This window comes from Chionomys nivalis, chromosome Y, assembly GCF_950005125.1.
Source record: "Chionomys nivalis chromosome Y, mChiNiv1.1, whole genome shotgun sequence".
Taxonomy (NCBI): domain Eukaryota; kingdom Metazoa; phylum Chordata; class Mammalia; order Rodentia; family Cricetidae; genus Chionomys; species Chionomys nivalis.
The window spans coordinates 5301687-5321308 of record NC_080113.1 but is presented as its reverse complement, the minus strand read 5'-3'; the positions used below and the strand labels follow the sequence as shown (position 1 = coordinate 5321308).

At 35.6% G+C, this 19622-nt stretch overlaps 1 protein-coding gene and 1 pseudogene across 4 annotated transcripts in view; both read right to left on the bottom strand.

Annotated features, from left to right (window-relative positions):
- The window catches only part of LOC130868835 (lysine-specific demethylase 5D), a 51142-nt gene extending 34217 nt beyond the window's left edge, over positions 1–16925 (bottom strand). For 2 of the 4 annotated variants that reach the window (XM_057760858.1, XM_057760859.1), the window contains exons 1-5: positions 16508–16925; positions 15353–15430; positions 12397–12519; positions 11624–11794; positions 10926–11060 (exon numbers count right to left, since the gene is read on the bottom strand). In XM_057760858.1, coding sequence (XP_057616841.1) covers positions 10926–11060; positions 11624–11794; positions 12397–12519; positions 15353–15430; positions 16508–16657 — 657 coding nt within the window. In that variant the 5' untranslated portion in view covers positions 16658–16925. Of the gene's footprint in view, positions 1–3471; positions 3617–10925; positions 11061–11623; positions 11795–12396; positions 12520–15352; positions 15431–16507 lie in introns of those variants that run through there. The other 2 variants (XM_057760861.1, XM_057760860.1) reach the window with 2 other exon arrangements.
- Positions 1–19622, bottom strand: part of LOC130868812 (ubiquitin-like modifier-activating enzyme 1 Y) — a 964755-nt pseudogene that overhangs the window by 752796 nt on the left and 192337 nt on the right.

The following is a 19622-nucleotide window of genomic DNA, read 5'->3' as shown; positions in this document are numbered from 1 at the left end:
ATCCCATCCCTTAGAAACCAGGATCCTACCAACCCCATCATTCCCTGCTGCATCAGGGACCACCAGGGCCACAGGCCCCACTTATACTTAGAGAAAGTGACCACTGGAGCCACAGACACCTGTAACAACTGGAGGAAGAAATGGGTAGATAGCAGTGTAAGAACACATTCAACAGCATAAAGAACAATATGGCACCACAAAAAAACTAGTGGTTCTACAACAGCAAGACCTGAACACCCCAACTTAAATGAAGCAGAAAACAATATTAAAAATAACTTTATGAAGGTGATAGAGGTCCTTAAAGAGGAAACAAAAAAGTCCCTGAAAGAAATGGAGGAAAAGACAAACAGAAAATGAGAAGAAATAAATACCTTTGAGAAAGCCAAGGAAAATCAAGAAAAAACAATCAAACAGGTGAAGCAAACAGTTCAAGATTTGAAAATAGAGGCAATAAAAGAATACAAACCAAGAAATGAAAAATCTGGGTAAATGATTAACAACTACAGATGCAAGCATAACCAACAGAATACAAGAGATGGAAGAGAGAGATTCTCAGGAGTTGAAGCTACAATAGAGGAAATAAATTCATCGGTTAAAGAAAACATTAAATCTAATAAATTCTTTACCCAAAACATCCAGGAAATCTGGGACAACATAAAAAGACCAAACTTAGGAATAATAGGTGTAGAAAGAGAAGAATTCCAGCTCATAGACACAGAAAATATATTCAACAAAATCATATAAGAAAACTTACCTAACTGAAAGAAGGATATCCCTTTGAAGGTACAAGAAGCTTACAGAACTCCAAATAGACTGGACCAAAAAAAAAAGTTCACTTGACATATAATAGCCAGAACACAAAACATACACAATAAAGAAAGAAATTAAGAGCTGCAAAGGAAAAGGGTCAGGTAAGATATAAAGCAGACTTATCAGAATTACACCCAACTTCTCATTGGAAACCATGAAAGCCAGAAGGTCTTGGACACACGTTCGGCATTCACTAAGAGACCACAAAGCCTACAAACTCATAGAAATTGAACAATGTTCAACTGAATCATCACTAAGTCAAGAAGAAATAAAGAAATTAAAGACTTCCTAGAATTCAACGAAAATGAAGGCACAATGTATCCAAACTTAGGGGACAATATGAAAGCAGTGCTAAGAATAAAGTTCATAGCACTAAGTGCCCATATAAAGAAAACGGAGAAAGTTCACACAAGTGACTTAACAGCGTGCCTGAAAGCCCTAGAACAAAAAGAATTAAACTCACCCAGGAGGAGTAAATGCCAAGAAAAAACTCAAATTGAGGGCTGAAATAAATAAAATAGAAACAAAGAGAACAATTCAAAGAATCAATGAAACAAAGAGTAGGTTTTTCGTGAAAAATCAACAAGATAGACAAACTCTTATCCAAATTAACTGAAAGGCAGAAAGAGATTGTACAGATTAATAAAATCAGAAATGAAAAGGGGGATATAACAAGAGACACCAAGGAAATCCAAAGAATCATTTGAAAATCTGTATTCCACAAAGTTGGAAAATGTAAGAAAAATGAACAATTTTCTGGATAGGCACCACACACCAAAATTAAATTAAGCCAGGTAAAAATTTTAAATAGACTGTAACCCCAAAGGTAATAGAAGCCATCACCATAAGCCTCCCTGTCCCCAAAGAAAGCCCAGAACCAGATGGTTTCAGTGCAGAATTCTACCAGAATTTCAAATACCTAAGATGAGCTAATACTAATTCTCTTTAAATTGTTCCACACAATATAAATAGGAAGGACTTTACCAAATTCTTTTTATGGTACCCAAACCATAAAATGCAAACACATAAAGATGCAAAAAAGAGAAATACAGACCAATCTCCTTTATGAACATTGATGCCAAAATACTCAGTAAAATACTGGCAAACCAAATCCAACAAAACATTTAAAAAAAAAAAAAAACCCGCCATGATCATGTTGACTCATCCCAGAGATGCAGGGATACGAAACTCTGTCAATGCAATCCACCATTTAAACAAACTGAAAGAAAAAGTTGCATGATCATCTCATTAGATACTGAAATAGCCTTCGACAAAAACCAACACCCCATCATGATAAATGTCTTGGACAGATCAGGGAATATACCTAAAAATAATAAAGGCAACATACAGCAAGCCAACAGCCACCATCAAACTAAATGAAGGGAAACTCAAAGTGATCCCATTAAAATCAGGAACAAGACAAGGCTATCAACTCTCTCCATTATGATGCCTCTATGCTTCTATGATTCAACACAGTTCTTGAAGTTCTGAAGAAAGAAACTAAAAAAAAAAAAAAAAATTGAAATATCTTCTATGCTCTTGGATATGTAGGATTAACATAATAAAAATGACAATCCTACCAAAAGCAACCTATAGATTCAATGCAATCCCATCAAAATCCCAACATAATTCTTCACAATCCTCAAAAAAATAATACTCAACTCCATATGGAAAAACCAAAACTTAGGGTAGCCAAAATATCCTCTACCAAAAAAAAAAAAAAAAAAAAAAAAGAAAGAAAGAAAGAAAGAAATTCCAAAGGCATCACTGTCCCTGACATCAAGCTCTACTATAGAATTATAGTAATAAAACCAGCTTGATATTTGCATAAAACATACATGTGGATCAACGGAATCTGTGGATCAATGGAATGTAACTAAAGACCCTGATATAAACCCACACACCTATGAATACCTAATTTTTAACAAAGAAGCCAAAATTGTACAATAGAAAAAAGAAAGCATCTTCAATAAATGCTGCTGGTGTAACTGGATGTCAACATGTAAAAGAATGCAAATAGATCCTTATCTATCCCTATGCACAAAACTCAAGTCCAAATAGATTAAAGACCTCAATATAAATCCGACCACATTGAACTTGATAGAAGAGAAAGTGGGAAGTAGCTTTTAATGCACTTCCTAAATAGAACCTCAGTAGCACAAACACAGAGAGCAACAGTTCATAAATGAAACTGAGAAGCTTTTGTAAAGCAAAGAATATTGTCAGTAAAACAAAACAACAGCCTACATATGGGAACTAAATTTTTTTAAAATTGCCCCCCATACACACACAAAAGGTCCTGTGTGTAGTTCTCCAGAACACCCCTTGTTTTTGCTGTGCTTCCTCCCATTTGCTGCTGTTGAGTTCCTGCTTACTCTCTGAAAGGGTTCCACTGTACCCAGTATAGTGTGATGTTTCTTGGGAAAAAAAAAAAATCACACTATTCACCGGGAAGTTTACTTGTAAATTATAATGAAGATGATTTTTTATAAAAAGCAATGACGATTTGTTAGAGCTATGATTTAACTGCATTTTCTGGGTTAGCCTGAAAGATAAAGGTAATTAGAATAGTTAGTAAAGATGATTAAAGACATGATTTAGGTTATTCTGCCAATTATTCCTATTAGAGATACAAAATGGCAAAAATAGTCTTGAACTTACCTTCCCCTTTGTTGGATGTGAGATTTGCAGAGGATGGAAAATAAGAACAAGGAAGTTTCATGCATTATAGACTCATGAATTCTGCCTGTGGAAAAACAGGCTGATGATCCAAGAAAACAATTATGTCCCTACATCCAGGGTTAGGCCTGAATTTCTTAGTCTAATAGCGTACAGAATTAATCACAGGTTTCAATATGCACCTTGAAAAAACAAAGTTGTGAAAAGAAATTAAATGATAACTACTTCATGTAAAGAAAAATAATAGTCTGCTAGATTACTTCAGAAAAGTTTTGTAGAAATATGCTACACTGAAACCGCAAACAGCTGTATGCCAGTACAAAAGGAACTGGCTCAAATTTACATGGCTAGTTTAGAACATTGATAATCAGGTATAAGAAAAAAATCATTGCTTTGAATGATGATGATATGGGAGGAAAATTAATAAAAATGTTTACTTGTGAGTTTCTAAGGAAAATGTAACTTGTGATCTTAATGTGATGTCTTCTTGTGTAATGGAAAATATGTGTTTGTGTTTATGTGGTAATCTTTTTTGTATAGAAATCTTTCTCTTATGAAGCATAAAAGGATTAGGAAAACATTTTTTTTTTAAAGTAAAATGAAAAATACAGAGAGAAACATCAGGAAAGATATAGGAGGAGAACAACTAAGAAGAAGAAAATGGATAAAACAGGGCAAATGTACAGACCAGAGAATGAACAGAATAAGAACCACCAGCAGAACAAAAGAATAAAATGAAGAATTAAGTTTTGGCCACCAGAAAAAGTCTCCTGTGTGTATATGGAGTTCTGCTGACACAGCACCTCCTCTGTAGTAGCAAAAAGCTGGTCTTTCATTAGCAAAATTACCTTTGTAGTCTATGCAGACTACAGGTAGTTCAACACTCGTAGGTAGCTAGAATTATGATCCTATAATAGCCTATTAATATAATATATACTACTAACCTAAAATTAATATGCTGATAAAATTAACAATCTAGGATTTATAGTATATAAAATTTTTACTAAATACTAATCTATTTTTAAATTATTTCTTTCCCATGGATAGTCAGGTGTAAATCAACTCCAAAATAAATTTAGATTTACTTAAGGAAATATATATTCTCCTAAAAAACACACATAACTTGGAAATGAGTGGGATTGGGATGGATGATGTGTATTCCTAAAGAATAAAATTATGTCTAATATTAAAACACATACAAATAACCTAGTTTTTTTCTCTTTAGTGTTTCTTTTCTTTATTGATTTTTATTGAGCTCTACATTTTTCTCTGCTCCCCTCCCTGCCTCTCCCCTCCTCCTTTTACCCCTCCCCTAAATTCCCCACGCTCCCAATTTATTCAGGAGATTTTGTCTTTTTCTACTTTCTACTTTCCATGTAGATTAGATCTATGTAAGTCTCTCTTAGTGTCCTCATTGTTGTCTAAGTTCTCTGGGATTGTGGTTTGTAGGCTGGTTTTCTTTGCTTTATGTTTAAAAACCACCTATGAATGAGTACATGTGATAATTATCTTTCTGTGTCTGGGTTACTCAAAATAATGTTTTCTAGCTCCATCCATTTTCCTGCAAAATTCAAGATGTCATTATTGTTTTTCTGCTGTGTAGTACTCCACTGTGTAAATGTGCCACATTTTCCTTATCCATTCTTGGGTCGAGGGACATTTAGGCTGTTTCCAGGAATAACCTAGTTTTTTTATTTGTATGTCTATCTTAAGCACTGAAAGCCAGCTGTATTATAAGATAGTATCTAGGTATCTACCATCCAATAGTCTAATGTCTCTCCAGAAATAACCGAGCCTACTACACTTTTACTATGACATTGGGGCTGATTCCAAAACTTCTGGCTACTAATTGTATTAATTCTTTTTTAAAAAATATAGTTTCTATATTTTATAATGTTCTTTAGCTTACCCGGTGTCTTAGACTATGGAAATTACTCCAGCCAGCCAAAGAATTCCTACAAACTGCTAAACAACTTCCTAGAGAAATTTTCTTCCAAATATAGTATCCTGACTATCTAACTTACAAAGCCCATATTTCTCTTATGGAAGTTTATTTAAAAGCTAAGTAGCAGAAAACCATAAAGAGATCCTGGGATTATTCAAATAAACCAAAAAAATGGGGCGCTGATCTGAACAGAGAATTCTCAACAGAAGAAATTCAAATGGCCAAAAGACACCTAAGGTCATGCTCAACCTCCTTAGCGATAAGGGAAATGCAAATTAAAACAACTTTGAGATACCATCTTACACCTGTCAGAATGGCTAAAATCAAAAACACCAATGATAGCCTTTGCTGGCGAGGTTGTGGAGAAAGAGGCACACTCATTCATTGCTGGTGGGAATGCAAACTTGTGCAACCACTTTGGAAATCAGTGTGGCGATTTCTCAGGAAATTTGGGATCAACCTACCCCAAGATCCAGTAATACCACTATTGGGAATATACCCAAGAGATGCCACGTCAAATGACAAAAGTATCTGTTCAACTATGTTCATAGCAGCATTGTTTGTAATAGCCAAAACCTGGAAACAACCTAGATGCCCTTCAATGGAGGAATGGATGAAGAAAGTGTGGAATATATACATATTAGAATACTACTCAGCAGTAAAAAACAATGACTTCTCGAATTTTGCGTGCAAATGGATGGAAATAGAAAACACTATCCTGAGTGAGGTATCCCAGACCCAAAAAGAGGAACATGGGATGTACTCACTCATAATCGGTTTCTAGCCATAAATAAAAGACATTAAGCATATAATGTGTGATCCTATAGAAGTTAAATAAGAAAGTGAACCCAAAGAAAATCATATAGTCATCCGCATGGAGAGGGGGAAGTAGACAAGATTGCAGGGCAAAAACTGGGAACTTGCGGGTGAGGTGGCATGGGGCAAAGGGGAAATGGGATGAGAAATATGAGAAGGGGAGGATGGGAGGAGCTCGGAGGATTGGGATGGTTGGGATATAGGAAGGATGGATACGGGAGCAGCGAAGTATATATCCTATCTAAGGGAGCCATCTTAGGGTTGGCAAGAGACTTGACTCTTGAGGGGTTCGCAGGTGTCCAGGAATATGTCCCCAGCTGGTACCTTGGGCAACTAAGGAGAGGGAACCTGAAATGACCCTATCCTATACTAATGAATATCTTGCATATCACCTTAGAACCTTCATCTGGCGATGGATCGAGGTAGAGACAGAGTCTCAATTTGGAGCAACGGTCTGAGCTCTTAAGGTCCAAATGAGGAGCAGAAGGAGGGAGAACATGAGCAAGGAAATCAGGACCACGAGGGATGCACCCACCCACTGTGACAGTGGAACTGATTTATTGGGAGCCCACCAAGGCCAGCTGGTCTGGGACTGAATAAGCATGGGTTGATTCCGGACTCTCTGAGCATGGCGGTCAATGAAGACTGATGAGAAGCCAAGGACAATGGCACTAGGTTTCGGTCCTAATACATGAACTGGCTTTGTGGGAGCTTAGCCTGTTTGGACGCTCACCTTTCTGGACGTAGATAGAAGGACCTTGGTCTTCCCGCAGGGCAGGGAATTTGGACTGCTCTTTAGTATCGAGAGGGAGGGGGAATGGAGTGGGGGGAGGAGAAGAGGAGTGGGGATAGGTGGAGGGAAGTGGGGGGAGGGGGCAATATTTGTGAGGAGGGGAGGGAAATGGGAAACGGGGAGCAGGTGGAAATTTTAATTAAAAAAGAATAAAAAAAATTAAAAAAAAAAAAAGAAATCAGAGAAACAACCAATTCACAACAGACTCGGGAACAAAAAGAAATCCAAAATCAGACAATAAAGGGAATAAGGGAATAAGTGAATAAGCTTAATTAAATGAAAGACTCCTTCAGTTAAAACCATAAGACAAAAAGCAATCTACAGACTCAATGCTTTCCTAATCAAAATGTAGACTCAGGGGTTATGAATTTAGCTCAGTGGTAGAATATGAAGAAAGGGGGTTTGGCCCTCAGCTCCTGTGGGAGAGACAAGGACACACAACATAATTTGTACTCACAAAATATCAGAAACAACAGCAGACACAGAAAAAAAAAATACCCAAAAAAGTTTATATAGAGACTTGATAGGTGAAAGCCAAAACAAGTTTGAGAAAAATAAATTACTAAATGACATATCATCATATCTAGCTTCAAATTATAGTACAGAGGCATAGCAACAAAAGCCCTGACATACAGATCACTGGAATATGACAGAGGCCTAAATATAAAGTCCATAACTACAGGTATTAACTGACAAGAAGGCAGAAGATACATAATAGAGAAATAGCAGTATAGTCAACAAATGGTTTTGGAAACCTGAAAATCAATTTGTAGAAGTTACATTCCTAAATCCCTATTACTTATCCTCAATAAAACCCAACTACAAATGTTGAGTTTTCAAAACAAGACCAAATACTGTGAAACTACATGAGGAAAATGTCAGGAAGAAACTTCAGTATCTAAGTACCAGAATAGGAGTTTAGTAGCATAGGAAGTAATATCAACAAAGTACAATAAGATCTCATAAAACTAAAATAAAAAACCCAGAAACTCTGGAAGAAAAAAACGAGCCTGTATACAAAATGGAAGAAAACCTCTGACAACTCTATGTGTGACGTAAGTTTAATAATTCACAAGAAACAAACAAAAAATAATCTCAAAAGAAAATAAACTAGTTAAAAAAAGATTATGAAACTAAACACAAAGTTCTCAAAAGAACAAATGCAGAGGCTAAGAAGCATCATCAATGAGATTCAGACTAAAACTAGACTAAAATTTGAACTAAATATCATCAAAATGATCATTGCCAAGGATACAAATGACAACAAATACTGGTTTAGATGTAGAAAAAATCCTTATAAACTGTTCGTGGAAATGTAAACTAGTTCTACTATTTTGGAAATCAGAGTGGTAGTTTCTTCAAAATACTAGAAGTAGATCTACCAAGAGACCCAGTCAAACCATTCCTGGGAAATAGCTCTGTAGGGAAGGGTGCTTACCAAGAAGCTTACTTCAACCCCATCTTAAAACTCCAAAACTCACCCACTTTGAAAGATTTCCTTTGACTTTTACACATACTTCAGGACATGCATATGCCCAAAGTGATACACATAAATAGATAATATTGGTTCAACAATTAAGAGCACAGGCCGCACTTGAAAAGAAACTTGATTCAATTTCCAGCCCCTACAAGTAGACTCAAAATCATCTATGTTTTGAGTTCTATGGAATCTGATGCCCTCTCACAGCCTCCAAGGGTACTGCATACATGCTGTATACAGATATACACGCAGGAAAAACTCACATACATATAAAATTATTAAGACTTAAAAAAGTTAAAATACAGTAATAATTTCATAATGATTTGGCTTAGTTTTGAATTATTGTTTAATGCAATTAATATAAGGAAGCTGGGAAAATATGCCAGATATAATAAAAGATGATTCTACCTGTTTTTATTTCAATAATTCCTAGGTTTCTTGTAATTGTAGTTTTTATTCTATACTGCATCACAAAATATAATTATCTATTATTACACCACTACTGTAATGGTTATAGCTATTAAATAAACCAGAAACTTTCTTTTAAAAGCTGATTCCAACTAAGCATACTGGTACATGTCCTTAATCCCAGGACTTGGGGACTGATGCTAAAGAATAATGAGTTGAAGGCCAGCCTAACTACATAGAGAGGAATCTTTTTAGACCAGCCTATGCACATGGCATCCAATCACATAAACAAAGGAGGCTAAAAAGGTGTCTAAAATGTTTGGTTTAATTTTCTTTTTTAATATTCTACAAGAGTACTAGGGAAATTTAACTTTCCTAATATTCAAGGTATCCAAGTTACTTTATGCTTGTTCTTTTTTCTTTGCTTTTCTGTCCTCCCACTCCCTGATACAGCTCTTTCTACAATAATAAAACAAATCTCAATTGATTAACTTTCAATAATTTGGAATATAATTTTAATAATATGAAATATAACTAATCCTCTTTCTTTCCTACAGTCTCAGATTAAAATGTTTCCAAGTCCAATATTAAGATTATCAAAAATTACCTAAAAATACAAAACTTTATTCTAACCTATTTTATATAGGAGCATTCAAAGCATTGTTAAAATGTTCTATTTAGAACACTAACCTATCTTAGCTTGATTAGCTTGATAAGACTATATTGTTTATGTCTCAAATCTTTTTGTCTATTATTTAATCATATATTTATGAAAATTTAAAAATCTTTCTACATTACAGAGCCAACTCTTTCCAGAGCTAACTTAAGGCACAGGATGATGTTTTTGATATGTATGTAAGAACCAAATCTCCTCACAGTATAGGAAACAATAATTTTCTCTTGGAATCCCTTCAGAGTAAAGTGCTAGGAAATTAGATAATGCCTTTGTAATTTTAGACTGTTAAAATCAATCCATCAAGTCAAATCCTACTCTTATTAAAGCCTCTCTTCTCTGTAATTTTATGTAATATGTGACATCTTGAGGATCTACACATATAATACATGTAATTTTTGAGTGTTGGTTTTTATCTACCAAGCTGTCATATAAAGATCACAGAAGAAAACAAACAAAAGAACTAAGGAATTTTTTTTGCATATTTTATAAAAAAAAATTGTTCAAAATTGGTTGACACGAGCCTGGAAGATATTTTTAGATATTAATCAATATAAAATTAAATAAGACATAAAATTAAAAGCATAAACAATATAGTATTATAATCCCTAATGCAACTAAGCTAAGCTTAAATCATCTAAATATAAATTTTTCATGACATTTTGAATATTTCTGTGTAAAATAAATAGAATGAAATTTTATATTCTTAGATATTTTAAAAAATTGTTGTATTTTAGCTGGGCAGTGGTGGTACACACCTTTTATACCAGCACTGCGGAGGCAGAGACAGGCAGATCTCTGTGAGTTCGAGGACAGCCTAGTTTACAGAGCTAATCAGAACAGGCCACAAAGCTACAGAGAACCTGACTCAAACTCCCCCACCAAAAAAAAAAAAAAAAGTTGTATTTTATTAAAAAAAAAAAAGATTCAGGGCTGGAGAGATGGCTCAACAGTTAAGAGCACTGACTTCTCTTCCAGAGCATCCCGCATCCCAGTTTAGTTCTCAGCAATTACATCGTAGCTCAGGGAAAACACCTATGCACATAAAATAGAAATAAATAAATTTAAAAAATAAGATTCATAGAAACTAATTTAGAGCTGTATGGATTACTCTGAAAATACAAAGTAAAAAAAAAAAATACTTAAAACCATAGTGAAAATATCTACTTGCCACCTATTTCATCTTAAAGTAGATATATATGTCATCTTTTTTTTTCCTTTCTGAACTTTTTAAACAAATGTCTTCTGGAAATGAATTTTCACCCAAACTTGACTTCTAAACAAACTCTGGCAGATTATATGAAGGAAAAATCCATGTTACCTCAGGTTGTAGCCTTTTGGCTCGCCTACTATAGCTATTGAATTTTGATGGCTGGACAGACTGTCTGAGAGGAATGCTATGAGGTTTATATTCCTTGTCTTTTTCTTCACCATTAAATGGGTCTGAATTACACTGCTGCATATGGAGAGAGAACAAGAAAAAAATAGATTACACATATGTATAAACAGTGTGAGTTCAACATAAAGTTCATAAATATACAAAGATAAATGTGAAAAAATGTTTGGTAACATAAAATTACAATAATGTATTCTTATTTAAAACACCTAATTAAGTGAATCCTCGGTTGAACCAAAATAATAATAGTTTACTCATTTTAAACATCTAAATTATAAAGCATTTTAAGAAAGCTTACTAATTTCAGAAAACGATTATTAACTACCTACTCTTCAGATATCAACCTAGTGTAATTGCTCTTCTGTTCTAGTGTGAGATTTGGTTCATAACATCAACACCCTAAGTAAAGAAGGAACTCCCTAAAGTTTACCTACCATAGTCTGAATAATAAAACTTTAAAAAGCAAGTTTCCAAAGACCAATTTCTGAAGTGTGATATTATATCAATACATTTTAAATGTACATAATTCAAAATAAATGCCAAAATTACATTTTAAAAAAATGTGAGAAAAAGTAAGAACAAAAGAAATCAAATGCTGTATCAAGCTCCAACTCAGTCCTCACCACAAGATTGGCTCCAGACTGAAACATTTCATACGGGTAAATGATACGTTCATAGTGGGATCGTAACAAGGAACCAATGTTTTTCCCTGATGGGTAATTAAGACGCTGGGCAACACGGGCCCACCGACGTTCCTTGCAGATTGCTTCATATCCACCTTCTTCCATCACAATCTAAAAGGATAAAAAAGGGTACAAATAAACAATGACTACACTAGAGAAGTCTAAATACTGCAATGAGCTTTACATAAAAAATGCAACCTTCCACCACTAACCACTGCATCCCTCAAAGATTAAGTCAAGAATTGCTGCTGGCTCAATAATCACTCCTTTTTTCTGCGGGGAAAGAGAGTTGAGACAGGGTCTCAGATGCAGCCGTGGCTCTCCTGGAACTGACTCTGCAGACCAGGCTGGCCTCCAACTTAAGAGAGTTCTTGCCGGGCGGTGGTGGCGCACGCCTTTAATCCCAGCACTTGGGAGGCAGAGGCAGGTGGATCTCTGTGAGTTCGAGACCAGCCTGGTCTACAGAGCTAGTTCCAGGACAGGCTCCAAAACCACAGAGAAACCCTGTCTCGAAAAACCAAAAAAAAAAAAAAAAAAAAAGAGAGTTCTTTCTTCCTCTGCCTACAAAGTGCTGGAATTAAAGGTGTGCACCACTAACATCTGACTCAAAAGTCATCCATTTTTAAGTTAGGAGATGAACCACACTGTATTTTCAAGTCAGGGCTAATTTTTTATGTGAAAAAAACTTTTTTTTAATGTGAAATTACTCTTACCTTACTAAGGCTATAAAGGTCCAAGATCTTCCTCTCCACATTAGGTATCTTTAATGAAGAACCTTGAATTTCCCAGAATTTTGCAATCTGATCCAAATAGTTTAGTTTTACTCTAGTCTGGGCCTAGGAAAGAAAATGGTCAGTAAATTTTACTTACCCTGCCCACATATTTTTATTTTTACTTTTTTACTTTATTTTTACTTTTTTTGTTACTTTTTTAAAAAAGAATTAAATCATAATTACATTATTTCCTCATCCCTTTCCTTACTCCATATCCTCCAATTTACTCCCACCTTGCTTTATCAAATACATGGCTTCTTTGTCTTTAATTGTTGTTACATATATATTTTAAATACATAAATAAGATCTGCTCAGTCTACATAATGTTATATGTATATATGTTTTCAAGGCTGAATAAATGATATGAGATAATCAGCTGGTATACTATTTCTTGGTTGCCTGTAGTTCTTTATCTAAAGCTGAAGCATCCTGAGCTTTCTGTTTTTAATGTTAGCATGTTTATTAGTGTCATCATTTTTCAGCTCATGTTTAGGCTGATATATTGGAAGACTTCAGGGGCATAGTAACTCTAATATTTTTAGGAGACAAAATTTCACAGCAAACTTCCTGTTCCTCTGCATTTATAATCTTTCCACTTCATCTTCCACAATGATCCCTAAGTCTTAGGTGTAGGAGCTGTGTTAGAGTAAAAAACCAGGAAACTAAAAAGGGACCACTCAGAGTGGGTAGGAAGAAGCACTAAAGGAGAGTATCAAGATGTAAATAATCTTTAGGGGGAAATGGAAAAATGGGGTCTGGGGCTTTAATTAAACAAGGTAGGAGAAATAAATACAAAAGGAGGGAGAAGCATAAAATAACAATAAAGAGCTGGGTGATGGTGGCACACATTTTTAATCCCAGCACTCGGGAGGCAGAGGGAGGTGCATTCAAGACCAGCCTGGTCTACAAGAGCTAGTTCCAGGACAGGCTCCAAAAATATGGGGAAAACGTGTCTCAAAAAAAAAAAACCCAAAACCAACCAAACAAACAAACAGTAAAGATGTCTGGAAAAGTCTTAAGAAACCACATTAACTACACACCTAAAATACATGTAAACTGGTGTATGTGTATGTGTGTGTATATATATATGCACACTATATATACTATGCACACACATACTATTCATGCTATACACACAGAGAACCGTACACACACTTTTAATGAAAATTTTCCATCTATCCCGTCCCCAAGAGCCATTGGTAAGTCCCTATAACATTGTAAGTCCCTATAACAGGTATCAGAAAGTTCCATTTTGAGTTGTTGGTTATGGTTGTCCAGGAGACCCCCAAAACACTATATGTTATTGGTATTGCCTGAGGATGCCATCCAGAGAATGAAGATAATTCTATAGCTGAAGATACCAGGCACTTCAGGCACAGGTTCCAATGGACCAGAGCTGAATGTTATCTAAATACCTTTTCCCTGAGTACTAACTCTCATGACTAGAGATTATTATGCAAGCTTCCAAGAGAGAGAAGCAACCAACAATGCTACCCTGGTAAGACACCTATGAATCAAAACAATGCTTGTGCATGAAATAATAATCCTAAGTATACAATAGTAACATGTATGTATACCTAGGTAGTAACTAATAGGACTTATCTTCTACTTCACAAGAGAGACATCTTATACCGGGTATTGGAAACCTACCTTGATCGAGTGAAATCACAGACCCTTGAGAACCTATACATTTCACTTTTAGGAAACAAGTATAATGCCCAACAACATTTTACATATTTTCCCACATCTACAGATAAAAATTCAGAGTAATTGAGCCCAGTCTCAAATGATATAGTTAGGTTTACACTTTACCCTGTCCAAGGTGAAATCAAAAAATACATATACATGGTTCTATAATACAAACAGTTGTCAAATTACTTGTTTTTAGATTATTTCTTAAAAACGCTGTAACTAACAATTTAGTATTTCTTTAAGTTATATATCTAGAGTCTATAGATAAAATTAAAATGAAATGGCTACAATATTGAATATAAACCCAGTTTTTTTATTTATTCCTTTCATATCTTGAATCAAATGGAATATCTAGCCACTGACTGCAACAAAAAAATCTAATAGCAAAAGAAAATGCCAAAGTTATTCGTGTTTCCTGTATTTGTAAACTAATTTGAATATTTGCTCCATGACTTATAAAAAAGTTTTGCCTCTCGTAGCCTGTTATTCAAGAATAAATTTAAAAGACTTAGTTTTGCCTTGAATTCTACATTTGTTTAAGAAATCAGAAGAAATTCAGAATTAAAATTACACATGGAATGAGAAAAACAAACTATAAACTTGCCAGGGCAGATGGTTTTACAAGAAAAGTGCTTGCTATGTAAACCTTTGTTTAATCCATGAGACCCACAAGAAAATAAAAGGTGAATGAGATAATACATATGGTAATCCCAGTACTCCTAAAGTAAATTTGTTTGTTAGGTGATGAAAACACAAGAATTTTTTGGAAACTGACAAGAAAAGCATCTTGGTTTACTAAAAAGCACAGAAGCAGAAACAAGATAGAACCTGCTTCAATAAGGTTGTCCTTTGACCTCCTCAGGAAAACTAACACATACTTTAGCCTATTTATTCTCTTAAACACATAAAGTATTTTTTGTAAGATATGGGTAAAATATATATATATATATATATATTTACATGCTTTGTAACTTTAACTTTACCACACTGTATAATGGGATTCTGAGACCTTGATGTTCTGGAATTTTATAACCCAATAATGTGTTTTAAAGAAGATTCTCTCATAGATCAATATTTTAAGAAATGATGGCAGTAAGACTTCAGTTAACTATATTTGATTTCAAAGACTAAATTCCCAAGTCATTGTTTAAAAACACAAAGAAAGATTAGAACATCAACTATTCTATAGAATCATATTTCTTACCTCCAGTTCATTTAGCCTCTGGATTCGAGGGGTAAATCTGAAGTTATCGATTTCTACAGCAAAAGGAGGCTGCCAATCCTAGAAGGAAGGGAAATTGATGATTATTGAGAAATTGAAATGTGTAAAGAAGTTTAAGAGGAGGATAAGAACCATTTCCACTCTCATACTAGTGCTTTATATGAGTTAGGTTGCTTTTTTTTCTAGAGTCTCAAATAATTATATCTTGAAACCTCAAAAACTGAAAACAATATACAAAAGTAAAACATAAGTTCCAAAAATAGTCTTCCAAAAGACTCAAAAATAAAAACAAGCAAAACAAGCAAAGACAAATCTGCAAACTAAGGCTGCGCTGCACTAAAAAAAAAAAGTATGCCATCAGTCCATTTGTGTTACAAGTGTTCTTGCAGATAATACAAACAACAAAAAACTAATATACTTTTCCCCTCAATATAACCCTATTTCCAACATTATGAGAAAAGTGTATGTAAGAAAAGTGTAGATTGTTGATAATGAGAGAAATGTGAATAAACAGAACAGATAAAATGACTTTAAATTGAATAGTTAAGAGCAGTATTTGTTCAAAAAGTTTATTATTCTCTATATGTTAGCTGTTTAATATAATGCTCCAAGGTCATTTGCGTTTGGTTTCTTAGGTAAGCCAAAGTTCTCCAAACTATTACAGAAAAGGCAAATACGTCCTGTAAATCAACACAACTTAACCTACACTAAGGATCCAATATCCCTCTAATTTTGTGGATTTATTTTTGTTGTTTTTTTACATGTAAATGAAATCGAGTGCTATTGAAACCGTCCCAGGAAAAGTAGCAATAACAATAAAAACTTGTATAAAACCCTTTGTTTCTGTTATAAATGAAGTATTGCTAAATTTTACTCTTAGTTAAAACTTGAAAAATAAAGATAAAATTCGTTGACTATAAAAGGAATTAATTTAAAAATTGCAGAAACATTTCAAGTTCTAAGAACGAGGTAGGGATCTGGATAGCTAAAGAACTTTTCCGTAGTTTGAAACGAAGAGCTAGAAGAATTCAAATGCTTACAATTTGTACCTAAATATAAAGGCCTTATCGAGGGCCACAGTATACCCACAATCAATGAAATTATCATTCCATTTCAAGTTTCATTTCAGAGGCTTACCGCAGGTGGACGGATCTTGCAAATGCCTGACTTCTCCGCAATGGGTCTGATTTTAGCTATATAGCCAAGTGGATCTCGGAATTCCGCCCAGCTGGGCTCAAACACTGGGCACTCAGGCGGCGGTAGAAAGTCGTCAGATCCTGGCTTCATGTCCGGCTTAAATGCTGGTATAAAATACGATTCGATAACTTCCCAGTAACCTCACGGCCCGCAGGAACCTTATGTTCTTCTAATTCACAGCTGGTTTAAAGCTGTATCCTTAAAAATAATCACCTCTCCGTTCACGTCCACCATTTTAAACTACGGCTTTTCACCGTGATAAACGATGTATCGCTCCGCCGACTTATTTTTTAGTTGTTATTTATAATGCTGGAAGTTGTTCCACAGATAGTTAAAAGTTGAACATGCAGCATTAAGATGACCAAAGGACAAAAATCAAATACCAATTTCTCGACACAATTACACTATATAGTACAACAACAACAACAAAATTGGCAATTAATGGGTATAATGATAGCCGGATCTTTTTTTTAAGGAGATCACTACGCACGCACAGGACGCCTGCGCAGCAGACGCAACAACACGGAAGCAAATATGGTTGAGTTGCGTTTGTGGTAATTTAGTCTACGTGCAAATAGTAACAGATTATTTTCTTTTCTTTTTTCTTTTTTTCATACTGGACCAATTGACAAAACCTGCGCTTCATAGAAGAGAAACGGTGACTACAATTCAACTGCCCCGGATATTTTCATGCATATTTTAATAACACTGCATCTTCCATTCGTACATTTATAATTGTATTTACACATATTCAAGTTTGAATTTCACCACAAAATCTTTCACAAAAGCTTAAAACTTAATGGACATACTCCTAATCATTACTGGTAAGGAAATATTTTACTACATGAATAGTTAAGGAAATCTGAGATATTCAAAATAAAATAAAATTTGTTGTCTATGTTAAATAATGGATACATTTTTGGAACAAACAGAAAATCATGATTACATATTTGTCTAGAAAACCATCATGGCATATTTACTCTTCTACCACCTTCATTTCCCCAGGTCCCTGTCTTTCACTTCTCCCCTCTTGTTACTCTATTTAAAGAGGAATTCAGTACTTACTTTCTACTGTGCAACTTGGGTAGAACTTTTTGTATGAATACAAATATTCATTCTAACTTACTTAAATTATATATTTAAAACAAACTGCTATGTTTTTCTGTTTGTAATTTTATTTATAAATTTTTACATGTCTGTTAAGTAAAGTTCACAGAGCTTTGCTGTTTTACTATCTTAGTAATGGACTCTATTTCATTTCCTTTTGTTTTAGTTTTGTTTTGGTCTGTGGTGCCTTAACAAGCTCGGCAAATACTCTACCACGAAACATCCAATTTTATACTTCCCAAATCATCTTCTAATATCTTTTTTATATACTTTGAACAATATACACACAAGGTATTATTTTTTTTTATTCTTTTTTACTTAAAATTTCCAACTGCTCCCCGTTTCCCATTTCCCTCCCCCTCCTCCCACATATTGCCCCCTCCCCCCGCTCCCCTCCCTCTATCCCCACCCCCTAGTCCACTCCCCCTCCCTCTCAATACTGAAGAGCAGTCCAAATTCCCTGCTCTACATGAAGACCAAGGTCCTCCCACTTCTATCTAGGTCCAGGAAGGTGAGCATCCAAACAGGCTACGCTCCCACAAAGCCAGTTCATGTATTAGGATCGAAACCTAGTGCCATTGTCCTTGGCTTCTCATCAGCCTTCACTGTCCGCCTTGTTCAGAGAGTCCAGTTTCAACCCATGCTTATTCAGTCCCAGTCCAGCTGGCCTTGGAGAGCTCCCAATAGATCAGTTCCACTGTCACAGTGGGTGGGTGCACCCCTCGTGGTCCTGATTTCCTTGCTCATTTTCTCCCTCCTTCTGCTCCTCATTTGGACCTTAAGAGCTCAGACGGTTGATCCAAATTGGGTCTCTGTCTCTCTCTCGATCCATCGCCAGATGAAAGTTCCTGTGCCATTCTCCTTGGCCTCTCGTCAGCTCTCATTGTCCACCACATTAAGAGAGTCCGGTTTTATCCCATGTTTTTTTCAGTAGCAGTCCAGCTGGCCTTGGTGAGCTCCCAATAGATCGGCCCCCCTGTCTCAGTGGTTGGGTGCACCCCTCATGGTCCTGACTTCCTTGTTCATGTTCTCTCTCCTTCTGCTCCTCATTATAACCTTGGGAGCTCAGTCCGGTGCTCCAGTGTGGGTCTCTGTCTCTATCTCCATCCATCGCTAGATGAAGGTTCTATGGCGATATGCAAGATATTCATCAGTATGATAATAGGATAGGTTCATTTCAGGTTCCCTATCCTCAGGTGCCCCAATGAACTAACTGGGGACATTGCCCTGGGCTTCTGGTAGCCATTCCAGGTTCAAGTCTCTTGCCAACCCTTAGGTGGCTCCCTTAACTAAGGTATGAGTTTCTCTGCTCCCCCATCCAAACTTCCTTTACCCCCAATCACCCCGATTCCCCCAGTTCCCCTCATCCTCTCCTTCACACTTTTCTCTCCCCATCTCCCCTCATCCCCATCCCACCCCACCCCCCAAGATTCCCATCTTTTGCCCATCAATCTTGTCTATTTCCCATAGCTGGGAGGATATCTATATGTTTTTCCTTGGGTTTACCCTCTTGTTTAGCTTCTTTAGGATCAAAAATTATAGACTCAGTGGCCCCTATCCATGGCTAGAAACCAATTATGAGTGAGTACATCCCATGATCTTCTTTTTGGGTCTGGGTTACCTCACTCAGGGTCGTATTTTCTATTTCCATCCATTTGCATGCAAAATTCGAGAAGTCATTGTTTTTTACCGCAGAGTAGTACTCTAATGTATATATATTCCACACTTTCTTCATCCATTCTTCCATTGAAGGGCATCTAGGTTGCTTCCAGGTTCTGGCTATTACAAATAATGCTGCTATGAACATAGTTGGACAAATGCTTTTGTCATATGCTAGGGCATCTCTTGGGTATATTCCCAAGAGTGCTATTGCTGGGTCCAGGGGTAGGTTGATCCCAATTTTTCTGAGAAACCGTCACACTGATTTCCAAAGTGGTTGCACAAGTTT